This window comes from Falco rusticolus, chromosome 5 (genome assembly GCF_015220075.1).
Source record: "Falco rusticolus isolate bFalRus1 chromosome 5, bFalRus1.pri, whole genome shotgun sequence".
NCBI classification, from domain to species: domain Eukaryota; kingdom Metazoa; phylum Chordata; class Aves; order Falconiformes; family Falconidae; genus Falco; species Falco rusticolus.
In genome coordinates this window covers 39,751,413-39,765,311 of record NC_051191.1, presented here as the reverse complement: position 1 = coordinate 39,765,311, position 13,899 = coordinate 39,751,413, and the positions used below count along the sequence as shown (strand labels likewise).

General features: G+C 42.6%; 1 protein-coding gene across 2 annotated transcripts; it reads left to right on the top strand.

Moving 5' to 3' along the window:
- The first annotated feature begins 55 nt into the window (after positions 1–55).
- ATP23 (ATP23 metallopeptidase and ATP synthase assembly factor homolog) lies at positions 56–6,985 on the top strand. 2 transcript variants are annotated; one of them, XM_037387694.1, is made up of 6 exons: positions 56–278; positions 1,013–1,058; positions 1,165–1,246; positions 1,536–1,673; positions 5,381–5,464; positions 6,434–6,985. In XM_037387694.1, exons 1-6 carry the CDS (start codon positions 86–88, stop codon positions 6,635–6,637), a joined length of 747 nt encoding a protein of 248 aa, XP_037243591.1. In that variant the 5' UTR covers positions 56–85; the 3' UTR covers positions 6,638–6,985. The 2 variants fall into 2 exon arrangements, with proteins under 2 accessions (XP_037243591.1, XP_037243592.1); XM_037387695.1 differs by having other exon boundaries at positions 95–278; positions 960–1,058.
- Positions 6,986–13,899: the final 6,914 nt, after the last annotated feature.

The following is a 13,899-nucleotide window of genomic DNA, read 5'->3' as shown; positions in this document are numbered from 1 at the left end:
CCGGTCACGTGGCGCGGAGCGGCCCCCGTGATTGGTGCCGCCGGGGACGGTGGCCGGCGGGTGCGGCGGGCGGCGGGACCGGGTCATGGAGCAGGGGGGGGCCGCCTCGCCGCCGGCGGAGGAGAAGGTGGGGAGACAGGAGGGGGAGGAGGAGGAGGACGACTTCGGCTACCGGCTTTTTCCAGACCGGAACAAGAAGCCGCAGAGCTTCCTGGTCCGCAGCCTCTTCACCTTCCACAACAGGTGCCAGCTGATGCTGAGGATGACCCTGGAGACGAGTAAGCGCTTCCCCAGGGGGCCCGGGCCGGGCCTGGGTTTGGCGCAGTGGCAGGCGCACCGGGTGGAACCGGGGACGTCCTTCTTCTCTGCAGATACCGCCCGCCGTGGCTTGCGCGGTGGCCTTGGGCCGCAGGGTCTCGGGGCGGGGACTGCTCGCTCCCCGCTGCCGCTGGCCCGGCCCGGCCCCTCCCCTCCCCGGCCTGCGGCGGCCGGACGGGGCCTGAGCGGTTCGTGGGGCGGCGCTGCTGCTCGATGAACGCGCTGATTTTGGTGAAAATAAAGAAAATACAACTGCAGAAGTGGCTATGTTGGGGTTTTTTTTCCTCTCAGAAAGCCTTTCTCTACTTCTTTCTCGTGAAAACTTGAAAGGATTGGTTGATTTGTTCATTTGTACCCTTTTCACTACGTAATATTGACCGTGAATGTTATTGAAAACAATGGTCACTAATAGGCCAATCTGCTTATGTGTATTACTAACAGACATTGTAACATGATTCCTGAATAGTTTTGTATCTATCATGATTCTATATCACTTTACATAGTGATAGAGCTCTAACAGCTGCCAGTTGCATTTCATTAGGGTTAAATACTGCAGAGTCTGAATTTAAATACTGCAGAGTATGAATTTGCATGTGTAGTGTTTTGGGCTTTTTTATACTATCTTTGTACTTTGATTATAGATGATTTTCAGAACTTTTGTCTGGAGAAATTGATTGCAGCAATGTTTTTCTAGATCCATATGCGCAACTTCTTCTTGAGGCTATGAAGCAATCTGGTTGGTATGTAAACTAATTAATCTTGTTCTGTGTAGTAACATCACTATTACATGAAGTTACTGGTCTTTTTCAAAGGTTTCCCTATAACTTTCTTTGTTTGGCCTTTCAGCACTGTCTTCAATGACCGGCACTTTTCTTGTGAAAACTGTGATGGCTGTGTCAGTGGAGGTTTTGATTCTGCCACATCTCAGGTAGGTGCTGGACATTGTCCTCTTTAAAAAGACTACACAGTTCTTTTAGTGTTGTGTTACTAGGTTTAAATCTACTAATGCTGATATTAGAGCTAGTCACAAAAGCAAGATAAATGAAAGATGTTCCATGGTATCTGAGCTAGTACACTGCGAAATGATGAGGCTGTTACTGTTGAAAAACACTGATCTAAAGAATCTAATTGTTGTGGGTGGTGTGCGCTGGATCTCTGAGAAGTAAGGGAAATGCTGAAACTTGCTGAAAAGACTATCTACATCTTCTCTTCCACAGATTGTTCTGTGTCAGAACAACATTCGCCACCAATCCCATATGAATCGGGTGGTTACACATGAATTGATTCATGCTTTTGATCACTGCCGTGCACATGTTGACTGGTTTAGAAATGTCAAACACTTAGCATGTTCAGAGGTAAGAGAAAATGCTTCTACTGTCATTATATTAATTACTGCTGGTTATTAGGGATTCGTGTTTAAATAGGTAGGCTGTTACACAGATTTAATTTGGTTTGATCCTGTTAATACATTTTGTGCTTTCTGTCAGGTCAACCTAAATAATATAATTCAGAAAACAAATATGTAGTTTTCACAGATACTAATAAGTCAGTGAAAGTAGAATGTGATGACTGTGAGTGTAACTGTTACAGGAAGTGGTTATTGACAAATGAGAGTAGTTAGAGATGAAAGTATGTTCACACATTAATCAAATGTTTATAGGGTTCTTTTTCTCCCCTGCAAATCTTGGTATGTTGAGTAGTTTTTACAACACTGTGGTAACTTGATTTTTGTTTAGATTTTTTTGGTTAACAACAAACTTATAATTTCCTATAACACAGGGGTCCTCAAACTACGGCCTGCAGGCCGGATACGGCCCCCCAGGGTCCTCAATTCGGCCCCCGGTATTTACAGAACCCCCCCCGCCGGGGTTGGGGGGGAAAACCAAGCAGCTGCAGATGATTTCCTGCCACTTAATCCACGTGCCAGCCCCCTGTTTACAAAGTTTGAGGACCCCTGCTATAACACATATTTTTCGATTAGGTGTGGTGTTGCCAATAGTACACTTTAGTTATGACTCCATGTCCATCTTGAAGGACGTAGGAATTTGCTGCTTGAAAGGCCTTAAAAATTCATGCATTAGGAGGTAAAATTAAACTGAGCACGGACCATTAAGGATTCCTCTTGTGTACACGAGTCAGGTGTATTCACATGCTTTTAGTTGATTTCTGATGTAATTGGTATCACTTGACCACAGAAAGACTTAGCCTTATGATGAATATTATGAAGTGACATTCTTGTGACTCTGTGAATGGGGTGGCTTTTAGAAATATGTAAGAATATTATAGTGGCTTTATTTTGGGGTTTCTTTTTGCTTTTAGGTTTTGTTTGTTTGCTTGTTTTTAATGAGAATGTATTTGATTCCAGACTTAAGATGTGCACAGGTTTCACCTATAACCAGTATGTGAGAGAACCAAAATGATTATTTTGGTACAGAAAAAATAAGATTTCAAAAAAATTAATTTTAATTCATTAATTGAATTCATATTTGCTGTGGAAGAGAGTTGCAGTCACATATTACCTTTATCTTTTTATAGATAAAACTTAGTGAAGTAACCTTATACAGTATCATTAAAGCCATTCTGTATAACTGTGGAGGGTTAACCTTGGCTGGCTGCCAGGCACCTATCAAATCATTCTCTGACTCCCACACCTCAGTAGGATGGGAGAAAAAAAAAAAAGACTCAAAAGCTCATGGATCAAGATAAGCATGTGGAGGTCACTCACCAGTTACCGTCACGAGCAAAATATACTCAACTTGGGGAAGATTAATTTAATTTATTGCCAATTAACGACAGAGTGCAATAGTGAGACATAAAACTAAAAATACCTTTCTCCCCACCTCCCTTTCTTCCCAGGCTCAACTTTGCTCTTTCATTCCTGACTGTTGTTTATTCCTCTCCTTCCCTTTCAAGCAGCACAGGGGGGTTGGGAATGGGGGCTGCAATCAGTTCATAACACTTTGCCTCTACTGCTCCTTCCTACTCACACTGTTTCCCTGCCCCAGTGTGAGGTCCCTCCCATGGGATACAGGCCTTCATGAACTGCTCCAATGTGGATCTTTCCCATGGGCTGCTATTTTTCAAGACCTGCTCCAGCCTGTGTTGTTTCACAGCGTACAATCTTCCAGGAATGGACTGCTCTACTGTCACTCCCCCACAGGCCACAGTTCTGCCATAAAACCCTCCATGGGCTGCAGCTTCTTTCAGGGCATGGCCATCTGCTCTGCCACGGGCCTTCCCCGAACTGCAGTGTGAATATCTGCTCTGCTGTCTGCTTCTCAGGCTGGAAGGGGACAATCTGTGTCACTGTGGTCATTCCCACAGGTGGCAGGAGAATCTTTACTCTGGTGCCTGGAGCACCTCCTCCCATCCTTCTTCACTGATCTTGGTATCTGGGGCTGTTTATCTAATTTTTTTCTCACTCCTGTTTCTCACAGCTGCCTTGTAGTGTTCTTTATCCTTTCTTAAATATATCATCACAGAGGTATCTCAGGCACTGCTGATGGACTCAGCTTTGATCAGTGGTGAGTCAGCTCTAGAGCCAGCTGAAACTGGCTCTGTCCAACATGGGGGCAGCCCTTTTTCTTGTTGCACAGAAACCATCCCAGCAGTTCTGCCCCAACATCTTGCCATGTAAACCCAATAAAATAATGCTGAATTATTAACTATTTTTTTTTTTTTCCCCTCTAAGTGTGTGAACTTCAAACATAAAATTAGGGAAGATGTACAAATCTAGATTGTGCATGTTCTTGCTCTTCTTGAGATCATATGTTTGGTTCAGGTCTTTCGATACTTCTTTTAATATATGATATTTACAGTCTTTATTGTCAGCTTCTTAATGCTTACAGTTCATACTTTCCATGCATTTATTTTCACTCTGGTGCTTAATTATGGGAAGTCTAGTTTTAGTTCTGTTTCCTAACTGATGGGGTAGAGTGTGGAACAGCTGACAGACAAAAGAAATTATAGCGCACAGGGCAAGACAGCTAACAAGATAAAACATCCAAACTGTATTGGGTTTGGCTGAACCACAGAGCAGCCCCCACAGTGCTGTGCTTGCATTGGTGGCTAGAAGGTGTTGACAACACCCCAGCGCTTTGGCTGCTGCTGAGCAGCGCTTGCACAGCATCAGGGCTGTCTCTGCAACATCCCCCCTCACCAGCAGGCTGGGGGTGGGCAAGGTTCTTGGGAGGGGACACAGCCAGGGCAACTGAGTCAAAGTGACCAGTGGCATGTTCCATACCATGTGATGTCTGCTCAGATAGAAAAGGTAAAAGAAAGAATGAGGAAAGGGGCAGGGGGGCATTAGTTATTTATGACACTTGTCTTCTGGAGCAGCCACTGGACGTACTGAAGCCCTGCTTCCTGGGAAGTGGCCGAACATCGCCTGCTGATGGGAAGTAGAGAATAACATCTTCTGTTTTCCTTGACTTCTGTGTGCGTGACTTTTGCTATTGCTTCATTTTATCTTTTGGCCTTTATCTTGACCCACAAGTTTTTTCTCCATCTTATTTTCTCCCCAAACTTGTTCTGCTGAGGAAGGGAGTGGTAGAATGGCTTGGTGGGCACCTGGCATCCACCTACCACACATACTCATTTAAATGTGGCTTTTCCTAAAGCAGGTGGGTTACTGCTCTTCTGGATGTTGCATGTAGTCTTTGAAAGGTATTTGCCTTTCTTTCTGGCTCTTCTAACACCTTCTGATACAGGTTGGGGAGAATATGACTTTCCATGTTCTTTCAGCAGTTCATATACATGTGTATATATATATATATAAATAAAAACATACTTAGGATCTCTTCTGATCATTCATTTAAGCTTTGGGAATACGTGAGATGGTCCCTGGAGAAACTTAGAGGTTCTATAGTGATACTTTGCAGTTCATTGAGGCTGAAAGGGTGGATATAAACAGTAATAGGTACTTAATAAGTAGAAGTGGCCCTGGGAATATTCTGTACCAGCAGTCACCATAAAGATATTGAAGAAAGTAATTTGTTAAAGCTTTTTTGACTTTGTATTTCTGTGTATTTCTCTGATCATGTGGCACTTTTTTCCTCAATAGATTCGAGCTGCTAATCTCAGTGGAGACTGCACACTGATGAATGAAATAGCCAGGTTTAAATTTGGTTTAAAAGGACACCATCAGGTAAAGACTGTAGATGTTAAAGTCTAGTGATTTGTTATGAGCCATCTTTACCTACTTGATCTCTGTCTTTTACACTTTCATAGCTGAAAGCATCAGAGAAAGAAGTAGATGACATGGACTTGCTGCTTTCTCTTAGTTAACCTTAATAACCTTCAACAGTGCATGATAATTTTTTTTTCACCTTGTTATTTTTGTTGGAGTGAGATTCCTGAGTACTTACTCAAATCATAGACCATTACCACTGACAAGGGATAGTTAATAACAAAGCAAAAAAAAGGTTTTGCAGGGGATGTAGTGGGAATACCTTAGCCACTTTAAATGGGTAAAACTCTAAAAAGTCTTTGAAAACTGGAGGAAGGAGATTGGCAGAGGTGCTAAATAACCATGTGTGTTAAGTCTTACAGGAATTAATTTTTTTTTAATAGTAACAAAGACTACAGGTTGAGTTCCTAGGAGTTGCTCATGTTAGAGTGGCAGTTAGCTTGTAGCTTGGGTTGTTTACATTTTTAAAAATCTTTTAGTAGACAAACTCTGTAAGCAAAAGTTGCCATAGAGGTATCAAAATGATGGCCAGTAAAGGAGTCATTCCTGTATGTTTTACAGCATATTTCAGTTGGAAAAATACTAACTGGTATTTATGTCTATTTCTTTCTGACGTATTTTCTTGTGTCTGCATCAATTTGTACAAATACTCAATGCCTAAAAAAATGCCAAACTATATTTTAATTCCTTTCTATGGAATGTCTTTTACTTATCTGATGGTTTATTTGCACATGGAAAACTAGAACACATAGTCAACACGTGATGGAATAAAAATGTACTTTAATGCTTATTACATTGCAATGTTTGACTCTTCTGTGATACAAAAAATTATTGCATGTGTAGTAGGAGTTAATACTTGGCAAAACCTGGAAAAAAGTTATTTATACTAATAATGACAGATTTTCCTTTATCTAATTCCCACTTTAGACTTGTGTGCGAGACAGAGCAATTCGTTCCATTCTGGCTGTTAGAAAAGTTAGCAAAGAAACAGCAGAAAAAGCTGTGGATGAAGTTTTTGATGCCTGCTTCAATGATCTGGAACCTTTTGGAAGAATCCCGCACAGTAAAACAGATGCAAAACGTGCTTATAGAGACTTTCAGAACAGAGATCGCTATAATGCTAATTTGTGAAGGAAAAAAACCATGGAAAATGATATTAATATCTGATTGTTCTGTAACATCTGGAGTTACAGTCTATGCTCACAGTGCTGGTGGAAAGGGCAGTTCTATCAAATGTGTCAGTTAATTTTGTAAGCTTTTTCCAGGACCCAACTTCCACGGAAGTAAACAAAGTAAATGAACAAGACTAAAAACTGTCTTTCCTCATCTGTTATTCCAGCAAGATAAGTTAGTAGACCAAGTGACTTGTCAAATAAGGATCTGCACATTTCAATGCACATTTAATTCTGCTCAGCCTGACTAGGACTTGGTTTCTGAAAGTTTTGTTGTTGCTGAATAAATCTTTTCATAAATTCTTTACATTTCCACCATCTTTGATTTATGAAGTCATAAACTTCATGATCTTCATCACTCCATTTCAAAAGATGGGCAATGAAACTACAGCTCTAGCTTTAATAACATTTTAAAATTACATTTTTTTGTTAAATGCTAAACCCACAATTCAGTAGACTGCTGCATTTGTTTATGAGCACCACCTGAAATTTTTGGAATTCCAGCTCATCTAATGTTAACTTCACAGGTAGATAAAACCCTTTGTCTTTTTAGGAATTTGGCCAACAGTACTGCTTACCAGATCAAAACTACAAACTGGATAAGCATTGGTGAAAGTCTTCTCACCAGATTGAGCTTTGCTCAATATGTGGGTGTAGTTTTTGGTCTTCTTGCTATGCTTGTTAGGTGGGTAAGTCCATCTGAGGAAAGCAAGAAGCTCCTAGCTTCATCCTGAGAGAAGCTATCTCATTCCTCCATTATTTCCAAATGTAAAGTATTATATTCATTGTCATGGGTGCAAGAGAACCACGTTTTCTTCTCTCTCTTGAAATTGAAGGTGCAAGTCATCTACTGCTGGGGTTCACTGATGTAATGGAGATGTGAGTCCCCAGTCAAAGGTTTGTGGGCATAGCTGCTGTTACAGTTACTGGATTCAGACTTGAGTGGGAAATTTGGGTTCAGAGAAGATGAAACAGTGGCCGGGTTGTTACTGTTTCATATGTGCAAGACATTTTAGACAGGCTTTCAATTGCATAGGATGTCAAGTCTGAGTAGTGGTAGTGGTGTCAGTTTCACTGTGTAAAGTTCTTCATAACTGCAGAAGCATACAATTGCTGAGGTTGAAAGGGACTTCTGGAGACACTGCTGTTTCAACCACGCTGCACAGAGCAGGGTCAACTAAAGCATGTCGCTGAGGAGCGTGTCTAGTTGGGTTTTGAATATCTCTAAGGGCAGAGACTCTACAGTCTCTCAGGGTAACCTGTTCCAGCATTGGATCACCCTTGCAGGTTGGTTGGTTTGGGTTTTTTTTCTCCTTACATGTAAATGGAGTTTCCTGTATTTCACTTTTTGTGCCGATTTCCTCGTCTTTTCCTTTGGCACCACTAAAAGGACTGAGTCAGTCTTCTCTGCTTCCACCCTTGCTCCAGCAGGTATTTATGCACATTGGTAAGATCTCGCTGACCTTTTTCTCCAAGCTGAAGGATCCCAGCTCTGGGTCCCATTTTGTAGGTCAGATGTTCTGATCCGTTTATCATCATGGCAATTTGCTGAGCTACTCTACCATGTCCATGTCTCTGTTGTACTGGGAAGCCCAGAACTGGACCCAGCACTCCAGGTATCTCACCAGTGCTGAGCAGAGTGGAAAATCACCTCCCTCAACCAGCTGGCAATGCACCCTTCCTAGTGCAGCTCAGCAGGCTATTGGCCTTGTTTACTGCAAAGCTGTGTTGCTTGCATACAAACTGGTGTTCACCAGCTAGCTGATCATATTGTGTCTTGGTGCCTGTGGTTATTCTTGCCCAGGTGCAGCAGTTGGCATATCCCTTTGAACTTGATGAGGTTCCTCTCTGCCATGTCAAGTTCTTTCTAATTAGTAGCCCAAACCTCTGGTCTATCAGCCACCCCACTCAGTGTTGTATTGTCCATAAACTTGCAGGAGTTGCACTACTCCTATCTTCCAGGTTGTAAATGAAGAGGTTAAACAGCATTGGCTCTCATAGCAATACCTGGGGCATGTCACTAATGTCTGGCCTTATTGTGACTGAGCCCCAGACATGTTTAAAGAATTTAATATGAACTTGGGAACATCTCAGCCAGATGGTTTGCATACGTGTACTTTTTAGAAGTTTGAAAATCTCCATGTGAATTGTTCTGCTCGCTTACCTTAAGTGTCAGAAAACCATTCTAGGCATGTTTAATTTATTGCTGCGGGTGTATCAATAGGTCAAGTGCCTGGAACTTGGATCCTAAGCAAAAGAATCTGCCAATCAAGTTTTGTTCACATTGAACAAAAGACACTCTGCTCTGCTACTTGTTGAGTTAAACCTACCTGGAAAGAGCAATAGAATGCTGCCTGCTACCTGGATCGTCTTAGACAGCATGTAAGGTCACCATGCAAGTTTGCAGTTAAAACCTGGAGCTCAGGCTTAATGACTTAGAAGAATAGCTGTGTTCATACAGGTATTTTATTCTTTATTGTAAAATGCAAAAGCAGTCCTTGGAGACCTGAACACCCAGATCCTGCAGCCCAGGTTATTATGCAGGCACTCCCCAAAGAATATTCCCATCACAGGACCACAGTTTTGTGGTTCGGCTCTTGCTTTCCTTGGTGCTGTGCAATTTGCTTTCTTCAGTTCTCTTTGTCAACGAGGTTTGGAAAGAAAGTGAGAAAAACTGGATGAGAGTGGAAGTGATGACTCCATAAATATATTGGGAAAGGGAATTTAAGTCATGGTACAAGGTTGAACAGTTATGAAATGGTCATGGTTAATTTAAATAGGAAATTAGAAGTTGGTATATAAACAGCTGAAGAGTAAATAAACAAACAAGGAATAGGCTTTCTTTATACTGGGGATGAAAAGTTTACGAAAAAGTTTCATCCCAAAATGAGAAAAGTTAAGTCCTTTAGGATTCCAAAAAGGGTCAACTGAAACTAGGTTGTTGTGTGATCACTTTTTTTGCATTTTATTTCAGTGTAGTAATCTTGTATTTCAGGATTTCTTCTGGGCATTGGCAAAGTCTGTAAAGGAAAGGGCTATTCTGCCTCTTTTATGCTGTCTACCCCCAAAGATGTCTAACTCCGGATTTTAGTTCTCACTTGTCTTCCCTGCAGCACTGGGGGGTGGTGGGGTGGTGGCATAGTGATCAGCTGAGTAAGGCTGAGTTAGGACAAGCTGATGAAATTGAGATCTTTAAACCCTTATAGTACCACCTTGGTGTGTTTTACTCACATGTTCAAGGTTAAACTAATCACCAAATTTGGGATCAGAAATGAAATTTTCCTTGCTTAATTTGGTAGGGATGACTGGCATTTCTGTTGAGCAGCTGGATGCTATTTCATGCTGTTCAGGTGCTAGTGGACAGCTTTACATTTGCAGCCTCTGAACGAAGAGTCCTGTGTGCCAAGTCCAGTGCTGAGCTGAGCTGCGATGACAGTGGCAAGGCTGGGTGTCTGGTCCTCAGAAATGAGATCTGAAGCAGATGATTATGCCTGTGTAGTATGAGCTACCCTGCACACTGGGGTGTTAGCAGGGAGTTAGGCTTCCTGAGCCTATAGTGACCACTGGGACAGAGTGGCCAGTGAGAAAGGCAGACCTGGAAGGAGCAGCCATCTGAATCACCTGAGAATTTAATGTTGAGTGACGGTCTTTCTTGTTGCAAGGATGAAACTCATTGGAGGGACCTCAAAGGCTTTCTCTTTCCCGACTGTGGTATATCCCAGCTGGGATGTTGGCCTTTTGACTGTAGGCCTGACATTTGTCAGCAATGGGAAAGCTTTTGTCACTTGAGTCCTTTACGCTATGAATTGCTGAGCATGTTCTGGTTGTCTCTGGTGGTGAAGGACTGGGTATAATGATCAGTGTTGCCTTCTCCTGTTCTGTGTCCCTATATATTTTCTGGCAATGGGACTGTCATTGTATGAAGCTACAGGCAATACATAAACTACAAGATCTGGCTGCAGTGGGGCAGCAGACTCCTTGGTGAGATTTGAGCAGGAGTGAGGCACTGAGTTGTTCAGGTAAGGGAAGGTCAGGACATGCACGGATTTCAAGTGTCTGACGGATGCTCAGGCTGGAAGGCAAAGATCCTCCTGAGCACCTCCAGAATTAAGCAGCCTCTGAAGGGGCTCTTGTTTGACTGCACCTTTGGGCTTCTGCAATCCACCTATTTGTTTCACGTGCCTAGAACCTTTTGGATCTGACAGTCATTCTGTAATTTCCTCCTGAGAAGAATTCAGTCACGTAATTAGTCTCCAACCCAATGGGCCTGTTCCTAAGGTGCCACTCAAGAACATGCTGCATGAAGCAAGTGGTAGGAAAGACAGCTGCTTCTCCTGTCCCCTGTGCAGAGCCAGCAGCAGTGTGTCACCATTTCCTGAACAGCAGCAAACACTTTAAAGAGATTCAAACATAAGCACTGTCCTCACAAAAGGCAAAGCAATGTATCCAAGCAGTGCCTGAAAGATCTGATCAAGCCTGATTTGTCCGAGTTGTTCTGCTCATGTTGGATTATGGGTGGGCTGCATTTTCATACCCACAAGTACCATTGCTTCTGGGGCCAAGAATTAATGCAGATTCCCCAGAAAGTCATCCTAGTTGTCTTGGAGGAAGTAACATCTTGGCCAAGATTGCCCAAACCTGTGCTTTCAACAGTTTTGCAGAATTTCAAATGGAGATTTAGTAATCTTATTTTCTTGGGGTAATTCCATGAATGACCAACATAATTGCATGGCTGAATATCCAAACAGAAAAAAGATGGGTATAATACCCTACATACCTATGGAGAAAATTACACATCACGGAATTCTAAGCTTCCCTTCTTTGATGTAATCTAGATAGACCTTCTGGGTTTTCTAAAATCCTTGAGGATCAGAGATGCCTTGGAACAGCATAATCTTGTGTGTTAATATTCCCTTAACCTTTGCTGTTTTTCAAATCCCTGTTTTAGTCAGTATGATGTATGATGCTGAATTTTTTTATGACACTTCTCACATATATTCTGGCAGATATTTCTATCCCTTCATTATACCTTATTAACCAAAGTTCTACTTTAACGAATGTGTGTGTGTGTGTGGTTTGCATTTAAATTGCTTTTTGACCAACACGTTGTTTGAATATATATAGTTGTCTGCTGAGAAAGCTTTGTCAAATCTCTGTAGAAATGGAAAATGCAGCCATAAAGACTAGAATATACAAGCATAAAAGTGACTTCTTTTTTTTGTTTAGCATTTTGATAGGTGAACACCATCAAGATAGGTGAACAACATCAAGGAAAAAAAGTATTCCAGAGACGTGGGTAATAAAAAGTGCATTGACCTATATGAAGATATAGTTTAAAAATAATTAAACAACACCAAAAACTAAAACTACAAAATGTGATGTGATGGTTGGAGGCCATCTCGGGCATAGGAGTCACGAAATAGTAGAGTTTTGGATTCTTGGACAAGTAAGGAGGGGTTCAGCAGAACGGCCACCTTGTACTTCTGGAGGGCAGACTTTGTCCTGTTCAGGAGACTGGTTGACAGAGTCCCTTGGGAGGCAGTCCTGAAGGGCAAAGGAGTCCAGGAAGGCTGGACATTCTTCAGGAAGGAAATCTTAAAGGTGCAGGAACAGGTTTTCCCCATGTGCCAAAAGGTGAGCCGGTGGGGAAGAAGACCAGCCTGGCTGAACAGAGAGCTTCGTCTGGAACTCAGGGAAAACCAAGGAATTTATGACCTTTGGAAGAAGGGGCAGGCCATTCAGGAGAACTACAAGGATGTCATGAGGTTATGCAGGGGGAAAATTAGAAGCACCAAAGCTCAGCTAGAACCTAATATGGCTACTGCTGTAAAAGACAATAAAAAATGTTTCTATAAATACATGAGTAACAAAAGGAGGACTAAGGAGAATCTCCATCCTTTTTTTGGATGCAGGGGGAAACATAGTGACAAAAAGTATGAGGAAAAGGATGAGGTACTTAATGCTTTTGCCTGAGTGAGATCAGTTGTTCTGTGGGTGACCAGGCCACTCAGCTGGAAGATGGGGACCGGGACCAGAATGAAGCCCCCATAGTCCAAAGATAAATGGTCATCAACCTGCCACCATCACTTAGACACACACAGGTCTATGGGGCTAGATGGGACCCACACCAGGGTACTGAGGGAGCTGGCAGAAGTGCTTACCATTGGTCCCAGTTGACAAGAGGTTAGCAAATGTGACACCTGTCTGCAAGAAGGGCTAGAAAGAGGATCCGGAAAGGTCTGACCTCAGTGCCAGGGAAGGTTATGGAGGAGATCATCTTGAGTGCCATCATGCAATATTGTGCAAAAATCACTTGGAGGGGGGAATTGGAGAAAACTGGGACCTAACAGAAGTGGCATTGTAACAGCCTTTTTAGGGTAAAATACAGTTTCCACTTTCAGGACAGTTGGCATGCACGGACTATACTCCGCCATGGTTCCCTAGGCAGCACAACCTGCTGTTCTAGGGGAGCACTGGAGGGTGGAGCAGCGTGGAGACCCTGTGTCCAGGCTCTGCTGTACTTCCTGCAGGACTGGGAACTTGATGGTACCATACAGCTGGCAAGCTGCATAGCAGCCATCAAATGAGAGATAGATGTCCAATGCTGAGCCAACAACCATGGTGGAATTATAATCTCATTATAATAGTACACACACCTCCATCCCAAAGCTACCCACCTCCAAGGTATGCGCTTTACATTTATCAACTATGTCTTTAAATGAAAAGCAAGAGAATTTTACACCAGTCTAATGAAAGAATGTATGACTAGAGTCACTCAAGAGAAGTTTAAAAAGTGAAGGAATGAGGGGTGAAGCTGGGGAAGACACTATCATAACTTCCGGGATCAGCTGATGGGCTGAACCTGTCCTCTCCCTCTAGGGACTTGTATTGGGTAAGAACTTTGTCTTACGCATGCTTATGCTTATCACGCTAGCTGATATTAGTGATTAGTTTTGGTTGCATATAATTTGGTAGTATATAATTTCAAGCTTGTTTTTGCAGACAGTCCCTTTCACCAGCAGTCATGAATCCTAACTTGTCACAATTTTATAATAAGAGTGTTAGTCCATAAACTGTTAGTGTGAGCCCTTTGCGGGCGCTAGCAGTTGCCTGCAGCAGGTAACACATTTAAACAAAGTGGGGAGACCCTCTGAGGGGTCCCCTAATGCTGTTGGCGTGTTTCCCTGAACAAGGCAGTCAAATCATCCTCTGATCCAGTGG